Source organism: Primulina huaijiensis, chromosome 11 (assembly GCF_012295235.1).
Source record: "Primulina huaijiensis isolate GDHJ02 chromosome 11, ASM1229523v2, whole genome shotgun sequence".
Taxonomy (NCBI): Eukaryota; Viridiplantae; Streptophyta; class Magnoliopsida; order Lamiales; family Gesneriaceae; genus Primulina; species Primulina huaijiensis.
Window position 1 is genome coordinate 17,882,569 of NC_133316.1, and position 19,463 is coordinate 17,902,031.

Consider the following 19,463-nt stretch of genomic DNA (forward strand, 5'->3'; position numbering starts at 1 on the left):
ATGAACAGAAACAAGTACAACATGGTTTACTACCTCGTCGATTATATTTATCCATCTTTGGCTGCCTTTATGAAAAACATCCATCAATCTCTCTCGCAAAAATGTAGGATTTTTGCATGCTATCAAGAAAGGGTGAGAAAATATATTGAACGCTCATTTGGCATAATCCAAGCACTCTAACATATAGTAAGAGGTTCATCTATCATGCGATATCCAATTGATTTAAATTATATACTCAAAACTTGTATAATTCTACATAACATGATTGTTGATGACGAAATGAATGATATGTTAGAAGATCGTGATTTCCCAGCTCGAGATAACGAATAGGCGCCCCCAGATGTTGTCCCTTTAAGATATCATACCGTAAAGTTCAACTTTTTTCTGGAGCGACGTGTCTGCATTCGAACCGAGAATTGTACCACATGCTTCAAAAGGGCTTAATCCAACATATTTAGAATTCACAGTGGATGCATCGTTGAATTATTCCATTTTTTTAATAATGTTTATTTTAGATTTTTTAATCATGTTTTAAAATTTAATTATATATAAATGTATTTTTTAATTATGTACATTTTTAATTTTTTCCAATTATGTGCAATTTCATTATATTTTTTAAATAAAATAAAAATTAATATTTGAATATCATCTATGTGACATCATCTTACCACTATATGAACATATAATGAAATTATCAACGTTAATATCAACATGACCAACTTCATCTCGCACTTTCTTCATGCCATTGTAGAAATTTCAATCTTTACCTACTATGAAAGTTTTAGCCGACGAACGTAAAAAATTTGAATTTTAAATAATTATATTTAAGAGAGTATTTTGTTGGTAAAAGACAAACTCAAAATCGATTTTTGGAAGATAACAAATTTTTTTTTACTGGATGAATCATGTTAAACAGTGAAGAGGAAATAGAGCTGCGCTATTTTGCAAGTGAAAATTGAGCTGTGCTAAAAAAATGAACGAAATAAATTAAATATCAAAATAAATTATTACATAAAATATATTTTATCTTTATATTTTCATTTCAAGGTGCTTTAAAAAAAACGGTTCCGTGTTCAAATTAATTCTTTATGTAAAACTTTGACTGATATTAATTTATAATTTTTAATAAAATGTCATATTTATATTTCTTATATATATTAATAAATATTCACAGACGGTTCTTCGAAACCTCGGAAAAATCCTGTTGTCTCTCTCACATCCCCAGCTGTATATCTACGCTTTCCGCTTAAATCTCAGTCGATCTTTGGAATTTTCTCTTCTTCTTCCCTAAAAAAAATCAAGATTCAGGTTCAATTTCAGTTTTCTGCGGAGAAGCAGCAGCAGCAGCGGAAATGGGGTCGCAGCAACATTTGGAGAAGATGCAGCAGCGGCAGAACTATCGGAACCTATGGCACACAGATCTTATGCGAACTATTCAGAATGATCCTCCCTGTATGTTTGATTGCATTCAAACTTCTTATATGTATGTATTTGTTTCTGTAATTGATGTTAATTGTTTTACCTTTTTACTAATTTTTTGTTTTGGTTTTTTTTTTTTGGGCAGATTGCTGCTTTGCGCTGTGGTGGTAAGTAATAGAGTTTAGATTATTTGTTGCACTGTGATTGCTTGGTATTTTTGTGGTGATTAAAGTTTCCTTTGCTTTCTGATCTGAGTTTTTGTAAGCGGTTCAGTAGTTTTATATGAAAGTCAATTGCTCTTTTTTGGAGCAAGACATTGCTACAATTTAAAACTTCTTGTGACAAGAGATTCGCTTTGAGCAATTCATTTAAATTTCATGTCTTGAACATTAAATTTCTTTCTTTCGTTTTTTTTGGTTGCCGGGTTTTAGATTGACTTTGACTTGCACACATATTTAAATTTCTTGGTGCACGATTTCACATCACAGAAAATGTATGTATATAGTTCTGCATTGATTTTAATTGATATACACGACTAAGGAGTGAATGAATTTACCATTATTCAAAGGTTGATGTAGAACAATGAGTAATGAAAGTTTCTTACCCCATGGGTATTATTTCTTACTGTGAAATGGATCTCATGATCCCTTATGCTTTAGAGGTATTATTATGATCTAAGTAACTTCATTCCTTTTTATAATTCTCTGTTTGGTTATGATCTTGACTGACAAAATTCTTTTTACAGAATTGATTCCTTTCTAATTTGGCAAAGAGTACATATTGCTTATTGTTTTTGGCCATTGATTATTGCCTTGTTGGAATTAAATGTCAAATGGTACTAACAAATGACTATAACATTGCTTCAAAGTAAACCAAAATTCTGATTCATATCTTTCATAGTTAAATAATCAATGTAAAATTGAATCAAGGCCTGATTATATGATATAAATGAAGCTTTCTATATAATATGTATGTGAAATGGAATTCATGTGTTATGGATCAGTTATACAGACGGAAAGGATTGTTGATTGAACAATATCATAGTTCTTCTGAAAATTTTTGTGTTGTAACTGACATGGTGAAATGGTACTTATTTCGTGATTTCAAATTTCAGTGGACCCTGTGTATCTTACATGCTTCGGAAAAGAGCCCTTTACAATGACATGTCTCGGTAGTTGAAGACTCTCCCTTGTTCTAGCTTGTTATCGGATCCACCTCCTTGATCATTAAAGTGTAATTGTGTGTTCAACAGGTATGTATGCTGTGCTGGCTATATGCCTTGCAGTGGTCGATGTGGAGAAAGTCGTTGCCCGGAATTTTGCCTTGCCACAGAGGTAAAATAAAAGTTGATTTTTATTGTTTTTAAGAATTAGTAGTGTTTTATCCCAAAATGAAACCATTATATATGGTCACTTAATCACCAATTTTTCAAGTATGAATCATAATAGTGCACTGAGACTGATTCTTATTATCTATTTATTGTCTTTCAAAATTTCAGGCGTTTCTGTGCTTTGGAAATTCAGTAGCCTCAACGAGGTTTTTATTGCAAGATGAGTTTAACATACAGACGACACAATGTGATAATTGCATAATTGTACTGTTTCTCTCTGGATCTATTCCTCTATCGATCCTCATCTCCACTACTAAATATGCCAGTATCTTTTGAGGTTTCCATACCCTATTTGATCTAGTCTTGGTTCCTTAATTTTAGGGTTTCATGTTCTGCCTTCAACAAATTGCTTGCATTTTTTCGATCGTTGCTATGATTGTTGGAAGCGAGGAACTTTCAGAGGCTTCTCAGATACTCTCTTGCTTGTCTGATATGGTGTACTGCTCGTAAGAGACTTAGTTTCAGCTCATTTGATTTCTGGTAAAGGTTGTTGAGGTGTAATGATATCTTCTTAGAATAACTATACATTTTTTTTGCAGGGTTTGCGCTTGCATGCAGGTTAGCACAAACTTTATATGATTACTTGGTGGATTATGGTACAGTAAAATGCTTGCTTATAGCCTTTGCGACGAGAAATATGGGCCGACCTTTTCGGTATACGTGGAGGGAAATTGCCCCACTTCAAATGCAAATACGTTCAATAGTAAATATTTGTTATATATTTGTTTAAAAACACAAGTTGTTGACTTCCAAAGCGGAAGACATCCGATGAATTAAATCAAGTTTGGTTTAAAACCAAGCGGAAGACACTCGAAATAATTCTTCGTTAAGAAAGCTGACTAATTTGATAGTCTTTTAACTTGTGTAAACTGAATAACTGAAATAAGTGGAATCGGTTCTTGCATATATCAGTTCAGTTATTGTGAGAACTGAACTGATAACAACTCGAACTGAGTAAATCAGTTTAAAAGTAATAGTTAAACAGTTAAGTACACAATATATATTTATGGATGTTTGGAGAATTCAACTGCTCCTACGTCACCCCTTCTACCACCTCGGGTAGTATCCACTAAAAGACTTTGATTTATACAATGCTTTGTACAAACTCACTCAGCTTAGGACTCACCCTACTACCTAACTGAACTCCTTGTCTAGACTGAAGGCAATACCTTCCAGCCAACACTTGTTTAACATCTATGTGTTAAATACTACATACACAAGTTTAACGTCTTTGTGCAAGACTCACTCAACTTATCGGTACGCTCAATTCTCTGTATATGTGAGTGATGTTGTGTGTGCGTGTGTGAGAACTAATAAGAAAGTGTTCTCACACACTAAGGGAAAAATGCTTTTAATCTAAGCTGATAACACTTTGACGTGTTCCCTCAAATCTGGGCAGATTGCTTCTTGAAAGCTGATATGAGTTGAGGGTGCCTTTTTTCTTTTCTGATCTTCACACACTCCTATATATTTCTTCACACTTCAGTTGATGGTCTTGGTCTTGTATTTATAAAGGCTTCGAGGTCGTTCATCAAGACTCATCAAATTTGTCCGTTGCAGTTTGAATCCGTTCATTGATATTTGTGTCTTGTCCTTTCTGACAGTCATTCTGGAACGTCTTGACTTTAAGCTCTGCTGCAACGTCCATTATTGTTCTTTGACTGGACAATTGCTTTTCTTAAATGCGCACAGCTGGAATCCATTGAGATGAGCTTGTCGTATTCTGCAAACTGGTCGGTTCCTAACTGATGTCCTTAACTGGTTAGTTGAACTGGCCTTAAACTGATTTGGTGAAATCAGTTGGCTCGTCAGCTGAACTGATTTCACTGCTTCAGTTGAACTGGTCAGCTGAGCTCTTCATCAGCTGGCCGGGCTTCTGAGGTCTTCTGCTGAACTACCTATCAGCTGGTCAATTAGTTGAACTGGTTCAGTTTTGGGCGATCAGTTGGCGCTTTCAGTTTGCGTCTCGATAGCTTCAGTTTTGGTTTGGTAGCTTTCTGCGCACTTAGATAAAGTTATTAGAAACAAAATAACAAGTTTTGTTAGCATCAAAATCAAGATTGCGAACATGAAATGTTCCAACAAATTCTTATAGCATTGTTCGTTGTAGACATTGATATTCTCATTTTGGTCCTTGATTCTATGTGGTAAAACTAAGAAAATCGATGTTTTTTTGTTTGGTTTTAAAGACTTGAGTAAAATGTTTGCATTGTTCTGTTTTATATATAATTTTCTAATTTTTACTCTTTTTTAAATATACTTTTCACCCTGTTTGACTAACCTACAGTAAATATATCATAAGAATGTAATCAATTCGACTCTTTGAAAGAAGAAAAGAGTAAAAACAAGTTTTCTTCTTTCTCTACCCTTCTCACTATCTCAACAAAATCATGGATTCAAATGTGGCATAATGTTGTCATTAACTAGCTCATGGTTTCTCCTCTTTGAACACTGCTTGTTTGGTCTTGATTTTTCAGACGCAACACAAGATTGAAATGGACAAGCGAGATGGAAAGTTTGGCCCACAACCAATGATGGCTCCACATGTCCAGCAAATGTCACGTCTCGATCAGCCATATCCCCCGTCTGTTGGATATCCACCTGCGTATGGCCAACCCAATTATCCTCCACCTCCTCAGGCCCCTGGCTACCCTCCTGCCGGCTATCCACCAGCTGGCTATCAGAGGTGGTGATCATTCCAGTTTTTAATGTCTTTCTACTACAAACTCGGGACCATAATTTTCCATTGCGGGCATGATTACCAAATGTATTCTCAATATTTGAAACTTGGAAGAACATGTTAAATGGCTATATAGTTGCACATTTGATAAATGATTGTAAGTTTCTCAATTGATTGGTGCACGTGTGTGATACTCTAGTTTGCAGCACCTGTATTCGAGCTTGTTCATGTTCAGACTTTTGGGATGATCCCAATATTTTGATGCGTTGATATTTTTATGTGAATGGGGTGAATATACTATTCTATTCAGTCAGTCATTTATGCGCCATTCTTTTGTATTTGTTTTGTTCTACCTTGAGTAATAAACACTAACTTGGCCACTTTTATATGTTCATTTCCGCATTTCTTTACTGCTCTCAATTCTAATCCACTTTTAAATTTTTGTGAGACATGTTTTTCTTTTCCATTGCTATTAAAGGTATATTATGGGATAAAAATCATGATGGTGCAAAGTAAAGCATGAAGCTAGTAGCTTTCTTACTATTAAAATATATGTGTCATGTTTAAATAAATAAAATAAAATTGTTCTATGTGCATACCATACCACATTTTGTTTTTAAGGTATCTGCTTTAGTTAAGATTTTACCAAATAAAAATAACTTATGGTTGGTAGTTTATTTGAATAAGATTTGACAAATAGGTAAATTGGATACAACTACGCATTCCAAAATTGAAAATCTATAGGCACATGAATAAAATTTTAGTCCAACATCATCAAAGTCAAATCAGGAGTATGTAAATGAATAAAAATGTAAATATAAAAATTCGATTATTTTTATGGAAGTTGACATATATACTGATGATGTAAGAGTTAACATTTAACCATATTACATGAGGAAAAATACTCCAAATATAACATAAAATAATCCTTCCAAGTGCAAAATTGGATACAACTACTCATTCCAAAATTGAAAATCTATAGCCACACGAATAAAATTTTAGTACAACATCATCGTCGTCAAATAAGGAGTCTTCAAATGAATAAAAATGTAAATATAAAAATTCGATCATTTTTATGGAAGTTGACATGTATGCTGATGATGCAAGAGTTGACATTTGACCATATTACATGAGGAAAAATACTCCAAGTATAACGTAAAATAATCCTTCCAAGTGCAATGCTAATACTATATTTACTAAATGATGCATTTGACATAATATTTCTATGGATAACCAAATCTTATTCAGCTGTTAGCCGAAACATGACTGGCCAACGTTAAATTCCTTTATCTGTATAGAAAACAAAATCTCAATATCATTTATTGATTCAAACGAATCAAGAATTTGGCTCCTATTGGTGTAAATAGTAAGTAGAAACTTTTACTCATTTTTCTTGCAAGGAGAATGTGATTTTCTGAAGCAAATTTTTAGAAATACTCACTCCTCGCAATCCGCTTCTTTAAAGTTTGTGTTATCATTCAAAAACCAATCATCCATAAAATATCATCAAGTGTATGAATTTAATAATTATTATTAGCAATAAGTATATCAACACTATATAAAAATAAAATCTCCAAAATTTTAGTTCGAGCTCATAATCAAAACCCAATCATAACTTATTTATATCCATAGTAGCCTCTCGATCTTCTTCTACATTGCCCTTAATCATAGCAACCTCCATCTCCTGTTAGTAGTCCTCCACACTCCTAATACATTTCCTAAAACTTTGCAACATATTATCTAACTCTCTATAGTAGTGGCTTGGAACAAAATATTTTCTCATCACCATTTCCAGTGGGTTCCTCATTTGGTACGAAGAAGCCTCACAAAACATGAGAAAGAAACGTTTTGCCCCTCAAATGAAAAACGACCCCATCAAGAATCCCATGACCGAAGCACACTCAAGGTTCTCATAAAGTGATAAGTCAGAACAATTTTGTTTCCACTGCAAGGAGCTTTGACATTGGCGAGCAGTTGCATAGAGTATCTGCCCAGAAACATTCTGACAATAGTATGTTCTATATTGATATAAATGTCTATATTGACTCTTCTTGGGTATTTAGATATTATTTCTTTGTTTTCAGAAATATTAATAAGAAAATGTTTTTCTATTAGATAAAAAAGACGGAATGATAGAACACAAAGAGGTTCGAGAAACACCCACAACTGAGATATTATAACCCACACATCAACTGTCAGTAGAAGAGATACAAGTACCTAGGAGATCCGAAAGGATCTTAAGACCACCTGTGAAGTATGGTCTGCTTTTTGAAGATGTTCAGGATGAGTCTGACCATAGATGTGATCCAAGAAACTTCAAAGAAGTATTATCTGGTGGCAATTCGTCTAAATGTCTTCAAATCATGCAGTCTGAGATGGAATCCATGTATTCGAACCAAATTTGGACATTGGTGGATCCTCCCGAGAGAATGGTTCTCATAGTATGCAAATGGATCTTAAATAGGAAACTTAGGGCGAATGAGAATGCATTGACTTTCAAGGTTAGACTGGTAGCTAAAGGCTATAGTCAAAGGAAATGATTGATTATGAGAAAACATTTTTCCTCTGGTAGCAATTTCAAGTCCATTAGGATTCTGCTAGACATAGCAGCATGATATGACTATGAAATATGAAAAATGGATGTGGAGACAACAGTACTTAATTGAGATATTAATGAAGATATTTACATATTTCAGCTAGAAGGGTTACATCAGCGGGAAATGCGCATAAGGTATGCAAACCTTAGATTTCGATCTATGATCTGAAATAGGTATCGAAGAATTGGAACCTCATATTCGATAACAATATCAAGAAGTTTGATTTTGTAACAAATCTTGAGAAACCATGTATGTACAAGAAAGTTAGTGGAAGTGCAGTATAATTCCTAGTACTTTATGTTTATGATATCTACTAATTGTGAATGAATTGTAATCAACTAAAATATCACTAGTAAGTAAATTCGAATATTGGCGGATCATCCTATGTATTGAGAATCAAATATGAGATATATCAAATAAGATGTTAAGGCTCAAACAAGCCACATACATTGATACTATAATTAAAAGATTCTCTAAATAAATATATCTATCAATATATCATGGTGTGACTCAATCCAAATTAATGAGTCCCAAAATTGACTGGGAGAGAGAAATGATGACACACATATTCTCTACTCATCAGCTATTGGTAATATTATGTATGATACAATATCACACACATTGGTGTAAAATAGTGGAAACAATATACATTTTTAAATTTTAATACATATTTTCATTTTTTACAATTTAAACTAAATCGAAAAGAATATACTAAATTTTTTAAAATAATTATTAATTTTTAATCCTTTAATATAAGAGAGGATGTTTGGTAAAAATAAGAATATTTTAGGTAAAATAAAAATCCACGCCAAATTTAATTACTATTTAAAAATCTCTAAAAAAATTAATTATTAATAAATATTAAAAATTATTTATTCCTTAAAGATCTCTCACTTAACAGATAGTAATAGATTATGTTGATTTCAAGTAAAAATGTTGTTATATATATTTTCCCATTCGTAAGTCGATAAGGTTTTTTTGTAACCTGGTAAGGTTCAAATGACATATTTGCCTATGCTTATTAGTTTCGCTTTTGCTGTATTTGGATGCTGGCCGATTATATTTGTACATTTATTTCTTTTTTCATATAAATTATACTGTTGAGATGTTAAAGAACATGGGATTTGAATGGAAAATTGGGCAATGGACTTAAATTTAAAGCTATATATATAAAAACAACATTATTTTATGCCTGTTGGAGGCTCAAACTCGCGAACAAATTAGAATCGAAACCACTCAACAAGCTCATTAGCTGGTTCAATTCATGTGTAAGTTGATGTATGAAACTTGGCAACCACATGGATGAACTAAAAGACACTGCACATTTTAACGTAAGAGGCTAGAGCCAAAGTGCAGTATGTGAAGAAGAATACACCTGGAAAGAAAAATGGCATACACAATTGCTCAAACAATTATCTACACAAGGCAAGACTAAAAGGTACTCTTTCTGTCTGTTTCATGTCTAACATTCGACTTCCCTAATTCGAATAATGGTACAAACATCGAATGACATCACCACATTCACCTAAATTTGACACAATATGTACAATGAATTGATTCAGAGCAAACGACAGATAAAAGTGAATTTACATTATACGAATTCAGCTAACATTCGGGTCGATTCCACTTCATGGGGACGACTTTCCTGAACTTCTGTTGACCAATACCAGGCCTCTCTGCAGCACGTGGCGGTTTCATCATATATGGTTTCTTTACAAGGTGGGGGTTGTAACGATCTATTTCTGGTTTCGACTTCCTGAATAGTTTCATTGGAGGTGATCTAACAGGTTCTGGAGTAGACCAGTCTAATGCTTGTTTTTCTAGGGAATCAGTACGAGTATTGTAGGTGTTTCTTTCGTCTGTTGTGAGCTTGAGCTTCTTTGAAGGAAACCCTTCATCGCCAAGTTTTATGAGATTCATGGTCCCATTTATTGATTTTGGTGGGTCGGAAAATTTATCAGATCTCTCCACGGCTTTAGATTTGCAAGCTTTCATGGACATCTGGGAAGGTTTTCCAAGCAACTTAACGGTTGAATGGTAATTTTTCTTTGAGGAATGAATAGCCAATTCACAAAGGGCTTGAGCGGCAGCATACATGCGGGAGTGCTCATCTGGCATCACCAACCAGCCAACATAAGACAAAAAACAAAATATGTTCACGTGCGGTATTCATTGAAAGGTACTATTTCATGCCAAGGATCTAGCAGTTAGTCTACATCCACGTAATTATTCAAATATCATGCTTGTTTGAACAGGAGTGCCACAAAAAACTTTCATGATCATAGCATAATAAATGACTTTGTTCTCATCAAGTGTATATTAATCTGACTAGTCTCTGTTGTGGGTTAAATTAATCCAAAACAGTATTTTCATGATAAAATAAATAGGGATGAAATGGATAAGACAAACTATCTGGTATTAAGTACCATAATTACCAATTGAAACTAGGGCTTAGATGAGATTTACCTGCTGCAGATATCTTAGAAGTTGAGCATGCTTCCAAGGAGGGAAGAAATTTTTCACTTGGAGCAATTTGATGTTCTGGACGCTCAGGCTTAAGCTTAAGTGAAGGCACTAAACTGTGATCAAATTGTAGTGATTCTAGGTCCATCTGTAAATCAGTAGAACCTCTCCGTAGGGCGGTAGAATTTCTAACTTTTATCCATCTACCTTGACATATTGTCCGACTTGCAGATAACTTACTGGCATCAGCACCCGACTTATTATGTCCAGAAAATGAATTGGACCAAGGAAAAGGCGGTAGGCCAGCTCGGTGAGAAACTGATTTGCCCACACGAGGATCATTGCCTTGTTTCAGAAAAGATGTCGCTGGCTTGGCCACATCAAATAGAAAAGACTCCAAATCCTTTGGTGGAGCAAGCGCGAGACGCTCCATGATTTCTTTCGGCTGATATAGAGGGGAATCGGCAATTAAGGTAGATATATTCATCTTGCCGACAGATTCTTGAACCTTCAAAGATAAGCTTCAGTCAACTCACTATAACAAATTTCAAAAACACTGAGATGCACTTCAAAAGTATGATATAATTCTTAAGTATGACGAGGTATGCCAGAAATAGAATCACATACATTCCTAGGGTTTTGGTCCAAAAATCTAATATTTGTGGTCTACAAAGGCAGAATAATATTGCGAGGAATTGATCAAAGGAATTAAATGCTTTAATCTTAAAATGCATACGATGATATTTTCCAAATTTATAGCCAAGAACAAAACTGTTAGCTATAAAAATACTAGCTCCAAAAGTTAATTGTTCCACTCCATGTGTGAGTGAGTGTATGGAGCCAGGATAAATTCATGGAGTTTCTTTCACTCTCTTAAAACAAGTAAGAAGTTTCTGGACCACATCAAGTATATGATTTCAAACTATACAGAAAATGCTAATTTATTTATCACCACACCATCCCTAGCTACTTAATAAAGTTTAGGCAAAATTCCATAGTCAAGTATCCAGACATACATTGTCAGAGGATGGAAGCTCTGCATCACAACTCTCTCCTTTGTCACTTTCACTTTGGCTTGTCGAGGAACTAGCAGTGACTAAGCTAGTCGAAACCTTTTGGTTGCAACTGTGATCAATTTCAGCACATTTTTCAGCGTGCAAAACCTTCCTAGCTTGAAGAACAGAGTAGGCCTTTCTTACCGACTGCAAAAGACTGCTGTTTGAATTCACTGCTTTCTTTCCCTTGTCTTTGGCAATACTAGCACAGTGATACTTTCCATGCAGAATCTCATCAAGAGGAATCTCATTGAAATTCTTTGTGATGTCAAAAACATCAGCTTTTAAACCATAGATTCCTGAAACTTGTTCATATTCAGCTCACTGATCTAAGAAAATAATATATAAATATAACGCTCAAAAATTAATGAACACTTTCGTTAATCAAACCATACATCTATTCAAGATTCTATGTTTTCATTGTGCACAGAAAAGATAAAACAATGCAGATTATGTAAAAAAGAAATAAATAATTAAGTAAGAGAGAAAAAAAGTTATCACTCCTGGAGATCCATCCCATCTTCCATAAACTTGAAGCTATCAATCCAACATTAGATTTTAAAAATGCAAATATGCATAAATGATCTCGCAGTGATACATCAGAAACATATCGTTTGCCAAGTAAAAACTGAACCGCTGAACCATTTTCCTTTTGACGATAGAAATATCGTAGAACGGAAGACACTGAAATTCCCATTTACGAAAGGTAGAACAACAAAAAGCAAGGGTATTAAAAACAGCTACGCCAGCGAACTACTAAAACTAAGGCATAGAAATAGCAACAGATCCCTATAAATATGGCAATAAACACACTAGGCCACAGTCAATAAACAAACAGAACTAAGAAAGTGATGCTTAAAATTCTACCGTTCCACTCCAGTTATACACCAGATGACAGCCATTGGAGTACAACTTGATAAACATCGTTTTTCTTAGACTCTTTCAAAACTCAAAAACGTGAAATATAAAACATGTTCTGCAGATATAACAGTTAGTCCAAGTTCCAACAAATTCCCAAAAAATGTGCAACTGTTTATCAACACATCTCTTCCAACATACTATTCAATTTTGTAAACGTCAGTACCAATATTTCCAAAAAACTGAAGTTTTCATCACATTTTTTACCACCGAACATTGTTCAAACTTCAAATATCGACTTTCTATCTTGCTACTACACCAACATTTGTGACTCAATTAAATCATCATGGCACTACCACACAGCCCACATAAACGGTTGGAGGAATCAAGTCAATAACCACATAAAAATAAGAGAACAGCAATACCATCCTTTTTCAAGTGGAATTTGCCCCTAATAACAAGATAGTCATATGTGATGGTGAGCCACAGACAAATTTGCCCCAATGAAACATTATTTTCAATGCAAGCATCATAATGTTTCAACTCAAATTAGAAATAATCAACTAACTAATCCTCGAGCTAGAAGTCGGTTGAACTCATGACATGATAAGAAATTTGGCCCATCAATAACAGAAAGATCGGGAATAACCCAATTCATACCGAAAAAGTTATTCCCTCCTGCAGCTGAATTGAAACTAACCAAGCCATTCTTCAAGGAGATTGAATCACATCTATTCTTGTGCGTTTTACCATTTCTTTTATCCCCGCGTTTGACAAGTGAACTTTTCCTTTGCTTAGCCACTTGGGTTTTCTCTGTATAAAGAGTAAAGTGGAGTACTATAAGAGTGGTTTGAGAAAGTTGCAGACTTTTTAATAACACAGAAATGCTCCAGCAGGTCATATGGAATAGAATTTATTTCACAGTCAAGAATAGTTATTATAGTTACTATGTTGATGCTATTTAAAGTCAGAACAGGTGCAATTACATATTCCATTTAATGGTTCGATTACTTTGAAATAGAAATAAGTTGGACGTCAAAATCCGAATATTCAAAGGATGAGACTCCAGAAAAAAGAACATGAAGATGTTACATAACTAGCCTACAAAAATGACACTATGGTAAAAATTTACCATTTCTTTTATCCCCAGGTTTGATAAGAGAACTTTTCCTTTGCTTAACCATTTGGGTTTTCTCTGTATAAAGAGTAAAATGGAATACCATAAGTTAATGGCTTGAAAAAGTTGCAGACTTCTCAATAACAAAGAATGCTCCAGCACGTCACATAAAACAGACTTTATTTCATAGTTACTCAAGAATAGGTATTATAGATACTAAATGCTATTTCAAGCCAGAACAGGTGTAATTACATAACCAATTCATGGTTCAATTAGTTCATCAACCCAGGCTTGCCAGTGATGTTTGGTTGGAGATAATTGATTCAAAAAGAAACAAGTTGGAGGATAAAATCCAAATACTCAAAGAATGAGACTCCAGAATAAAACACTGAAATGTAAACTAACCTACAGACATGACATTTTATGAGGAAAAAGATTTGCAACAAAAGCTAAAAATGTATGTTTTCTTTCATGTAATCACAGCTTTTGACATGGAAAAGGAAATGTGCACAAGAGCAAAAAATCATGGACACAGTTCATTGACTGGAAAAACTAGGCAAAAGTTTATGAAAATGACCAGCTAAAGATAATCACAAACACATTCTGATGGTACCTGCGATACACGTCTGAAAATATATAATATTTTAGCCACCAATCGCCACCTAATTATCCTCCATGCACACACATTTAAGTATATACAAAGCATATACTACAAATAACTATTTTATATTTTTTCACATAAAATTATGTACGTTAATTAGGTGGCGATCGGTGGCTAAAATGATTCCACATAAAATGCAGTACGCATCTGTACATCTAGATGAATCTGGAACCTTATTAAAGATCATTGGCATGAAATGGTACCCACTTCATCCAAAACCAGACGTCAATTGGTACATACATTGTCTTAAGATGGATATCTGATTCTACTCAAACTCATGTGCTTAAACTCTGGCTAAGGAATCCTTTCTTGTAGCCAAGTGTTCTTGTACAATAATATATTCAAAAAGTGGATACAAAATTCAAAGCTTAACCATTATTCCCAAAGACTCCAAAAAGAAAATAGGAGATTGAGTATACAGGTATATTAAACATTAAAATCATCTTTCAGACAATACAATGACCACAATGACAACAATGATGAGTAACACGCCGGTATAAGAAAAGGGAAAAAATTCAAGAGACACGGATATATTGTTAAGAATTTAATATGATGGAACTAGGGTGTCTACTGTCTACGCAGACAAGGGGGGAGCATAGAGCTCGCTATTGTGCTTAGCGAAGCCCCGTGGCCTATCATCGCGATAGCATGAACATTTTTTTTAAAGTAACGCATGTTTTGTAGGCCTATTTTGCACAACTTTTAAGCCCAATTCTATTTCAAATCAAAGCTGCTTCTCATCTTATGTTCAATCTTCTCCGCTTCTCCTGATCAACCCTAACATCAACCCTACAATTCTCCACTGCTTATCCTCTTCAGTTGTTCGTGGTTTGCCATCCTCTTCAGTTGCTCGTGGTTTGCCAGACTTCGGGCTATCGACCGCCGAACTTATGTAAATAAATGTAGCTTCTTCCAAGAAAAGGAATATGTTGGAGCAAAAAACGCCTGAATGATTCGGTGTTCGTTAAGTATAACAGAGCTCTGAGGAGTAGATACGATAGTCGTGATACCATCAATCATATCATATTGAATGAAGTAGATGATGACAATAAATGGTTGGTAGAGATACTGGAAGATGAAAAGCCTGACTTTGTTCATGATGGTGATGATTTAACTTGGTAAGATGTTGCAGATGTTGTTGGAGCAGATGAAGCTCCTTATACATTGAGCAATCCAAAGGGGCCTCGAAGGCGACCCCTACATCTACACGGGCCTCAAAGGCGACAACATCTACACCTACAGGAAGCTCGAAGGCGGCCACATCTAAGTCTAAAGGGAAAAAGCCAATAACATCTGCTGCACATAATCTTGCAGATGAAGATGATAAATTCGACTTTGACAAAGAAAGTGAAGAACAGAACGATGACGAGCGTTATGCAATTTCAAATGAAGAAGATAGTCTCGATCTTGATGAAGAATATGAAGATGAATTTTAGATTATATTTTTCCAGTTCTAGAATGGAGGTTTTGTATCCTTTGAACTTATATGTTTATTACTTAAGCATGAAATGTTGATTTAATGTTACTATATGTTATATATTATATATTTATATACTTGTGGCATTTTACTTTCAAATAGTCCTCGCTACGCTATTCGCTATGCACTATAGCCACGGGAAACCTTTGCGCTATAGAGCGCTACGCGCGATATACAACTATTGGGGGGGCGGGGGGACAAAAATTAAGGAGCAAATTCAAGATTTTCTGCTCAGATAGAAACAAACACCAAGAACAAAGTATTAAACATGAAGGTACTTTCATCTGGGAGATTAATTCACTAACAACACTCCATCAACAAAAAATTATTAGACTGGTACCTGAAGTATTACCGCTTGCGGGACATGATGCAAGCTCAAGAGGCATTACTTCTGCATCTAATAATCCAGATTTACTATTAGAAACTTCCATCGGTACCATCCCTGATCTCTTAGAGCACACACTATTGCTTCTTGGTATTTCACAAGTTCTCCCAATTAAAAGCTTATCCCCTAAATCCAGTTCCCAGGAAGGAGAATTCCTGTTCTCCAAGCAAGAATTATTTGCAAGATCCTTGTTGTGCAATCTAGGGCATTGAGAAGCTTGCCTACAAATTTCAGAAACAGGTATCTTGCCCCATGAATCAGTTACTGACATGTCATCAACCTGAATATCTTCCAATACAATCATATTTAGAAAGAAGGTTGATTGTAGATGAATTGAAGAAACAGCTACATCAAATGCTATGCAGCACAATATGTCAAAATGAAACTAGAAAATACATGTTACATCTCAAATAATCCATAAACTGAATAAAATATTCAATAAAATAAGCATGAAATACCAATTTTATACAATAACTCACCTGTCATTCACTAAAACAAAGCATGAAATAATGGATTAAATTGTTCTTATAGGCGAGGGTAAAACACTTTAAATCTACAATTGTAGTAAGGTTACAACTTGCAACCTTACTAAAGTTCCTTCACACAGGGGTAAGCCCCAACTCGTGGTTTTAAAAGGTGGGTGAGCCTGCTGCAGTTGGGTGTATACCCAGGCGCAATCTTTTTAAAAAAAAATCAGGGAAGTTGCATTTGACACCTCTTTTCTTTAATAAGAATTGGCTGCCTCTTCTTTACCATCAAAAAAGCCCAAAGAGCAAAACCTAAGAAATAAGAAGCAGCACAGCAACGATCAAAACCCCAAACCCCAAGAAATAAGTAGATAAATGTGTCATTAAATATTTTTTTCTTTGCACACCTGAATTATTTCAATAATAACATTCTTTCCATACATAATATAGTAGATAAATATGTTTTTCTAAAAAACCGATAGTGAGTGTTGCTTCGATAAGGCGAACGCCTCAGGCTCCGAGACCCCTTTGTGCCTTGCGTCCATTACAACCATGCTCCAAATGGTATAAAAGCATTGTCGATGCTCAGGAATGCTTTTAATGAAAGAAAACATGTGGGAAAAATGGAGGACATACTGTACATCGTAAAGCACATTTAATGCAAAATTAGTTTTTTTAGGTAACAAGCATCCCCCCTTCGAAAAAGAAGGTAACAAGTATCATAAATGGTGAGGAAAAAAAAAAAGAAACGCTGCTCCTATTATTAATTGTCACTACCACAAATCCATATAACAATTGTTGAAGTAAATAACTGGGAAACAAGCACCATCATTTCATAACTGTTTCGCTATGCCCAGTAAAAGTTCCGCCATTTAGATTCTTTGTAGAGGAATAACTACTGCTGAATTTAACACAGGCAAACGAAACCGAATAGAGAAGCAATACTCCACTGCAGTCATAACCAAACTAACTGATTTTCAGTGACCCTCAGAATAAATTAGCCGAGATTTCGTCAATCAATTCTATTTAAACAATATTGGCTTGGTACTTTGACCATCGAGACTTGTGCGTTGCAGCTTTTGAACCAACTGCACCAATAGTGCCAAAACTTCGAAAGTCTTATAAATGGAAAAACAAAAAATTCAAGTGATTACTATCTCAATACAAACACAACCAAAACCAAATCCTAGAACAAACGTCAATACAGTTACTAGAAGCTCACCTTTTTGAACCCCTGAGCTGCATGCACCCCCAGACAGCCGCCCAACTTCAGTCACCACCACACCTCCTCCAAAACCCTCGGCCGATCCCATGATTCTACCCACGCAACCGCCACTGCAGCTTCAATTCAACCCAGGAACATCATGGCACCATAAGCCCTGACAAATTCAACAATATTTCCATTCAAATAACTAGTCACCCGCAAATCCGACAATGTTTTGAACTAATATATCAAATCTGAGCTGAATTGAAGCCGTTGACCGCAGTGAAAAGACATATGAAGCGGAAAATCTAAGGAAAGAGGGAGGTTTGAATAGTGAAAAGGTAAATTCCAGCGAAGGATCATGTTGCGGCCGAGCGGGGAGAGAGAAATTAGGGCACGAAATGATGATTGGAAGGTGAGAGTATTTATACTTTTCGGGAAAGGCACAAAATTGAGGGATCTATCCAGAGCGCGTGGCGTCACCCGTTATCCACTGAACCTGAACATATATATCGCTGCACGTGCTTTTCAAAGCTTCTCAAATGCGATGCAAAAATCTTGCACGAGTTAACATAGTGAAAATATTCCATTTTAAGAAAATACAAGCATATAACTAGGGGTCGGGATTCCGGTCTCGACCCGAACTCGATCGAGTGCTTTTTTTCGGGTAATTAAGTACCCAATCGGGTATCCGAAACCCGCTTGATTCTGATTTAAGATTGGATTTTCACTCATTTCGAATTTTTGAGTCTGCCAAATAATACATGCACAACTTCCTTCGTTCATTTTTTCATGTGGTTTTCATTTAGAATCAATATTTGAGAAACTCTTCTATTCAACCTTGCATTTGTTTGTATGCTCTTCTCTAGCATTTGTGGAGAAATCAGGTAGTCACCAGAGTCGAGTTGGGTTTGGGTACTAAAAACAGTATCCGAAAAAATCGGGCACCTGAACTGAACTATCCGAAACCCGACCCGTGCCCATAAGTAACAGTAATTACTTTCTTGATTATTTTTATTTCCATTCAAACACAACTTCCATTTAATTCTTGAAGTACTCTAAAAATTCTAAATTAATCCCCCCAGTACTCTTCATAATTCAGATGTCGTTTCCCTTCCCTTTCTCCCTAAAATTCTTGAAAATCTCTTCTTGATTTTCAAGAAATTTAAGTGTCTTTTGTTCGGTTCAAGACTAGAAGTCGATTCCCCTAGTTCGCATATCTCATCTCCGACGAAAAAAGTCAAGTTTAATTCAATTTTTGACATACCATCAAAGAAATAATTATCTACTTTTGTTTTTATGTGTGCGTGTGGATTGAATTATATATATATATTTNCTTTTCTATGAGTATTATGAATATTTTAAATACACAAGTATGATATCTTTTTATAACAAATCAATGAACACAACTTTTTATTGTTGAAGCATGAATAATTTTCATAGCATGAACTGATTTATGAAAAGTATGAAGGATATTTCGATGTCGTATGAGTACTTGTTGTGAAAGCATGGGATTATTACTTCCGATGAGCACTAGAAGGTTTAATCCAAACTTATACGGATGGAGCATATTGTCATTGGTTAATGCGGGTTGTGTAACATGTTAAGGGGTGGTATACCGTACCGTAACCATACCGAAAATTTTATATTATATATCATACCGAAATTACGGTATAAGAAAATTCATACC

The 19,463-nt window shown here is 34.9% G+C and overlaps 2 protein-coding genes across 6 annotated transcripts; one reads left to right on the top strand and one right to left on the bottom strand.

Annotated features, from left to right (window-relative positions):
- Positions 1–1,177: 1,177 nt before the first annotated feature.
- Positions 1,178–5,817, top strand: LOC140988723 (uncharacterized). The gene is made up of 8 exons (XM_073457775.1): positions 1,178–1,452; positions 1,565–1,586; positions 2,534–2,590; positions 2,672–2,753; positions 2,918–3,013; positions 3,131–3,255; positions 3,349–3,367; positions 5,287–5,817. Exons 1-8 carry the CDS (start codon positions 1,353–1,355, stop codon positions 5,500–5,502), a joined length of 717 nt encoding a protein of 238 aa, XP_073313876.1. The 5' UTR covers positions 1,178–1,352; the 3' UTR covers positions 5,503–5,817.
- Positions 5,818–9,454: 3,637 nt separating this feature from the next.
- On the bottom strand, positions 9,455–18,225 carry LOC140987845 (uncharacterized). 5 transcript variants are annotated; one of them, XM_073456534.1, is made up of 7 exons: positions 17,792–18,225; positions 16,070–16,390; positions 13,595–13,657; positions 13,123–13,275; positions 11,566–11,903; positions 10,553–11,057; positions 9,455–10,197 (listed from the first exon to the last, which is right to left on the bottom strand). In XM_073456534.1, the coding sequence occupies exons 1-7, from the start codon at positions 17,880–17,882 to the stop codon at positions 9,692–9,694; spliced, it is 1,977 nt and encodes a 658-aa protein (XP_073312635.1). In that variant the 5' UTR covers positions 17,883–18,225; the 3' UTR covers positions 9,455–9,691. The 5 variants fall into 5 exon arrangements, with proteins under 5 accessions (XP_073312635.1, XP_073312638.1, XP_073312633.1 ...); XM_073456537.1 differs by having other exon boundaries at positions 16,058–16,382; positions 17,792–18,223; XM_073456532.1 differs by having other exon boundaries at positions 16,058–16,390; positions 17,792–18,222.
- Between the last annotated feature and the right edge of the window lie 1,238 nt (positions 18,226–19,463).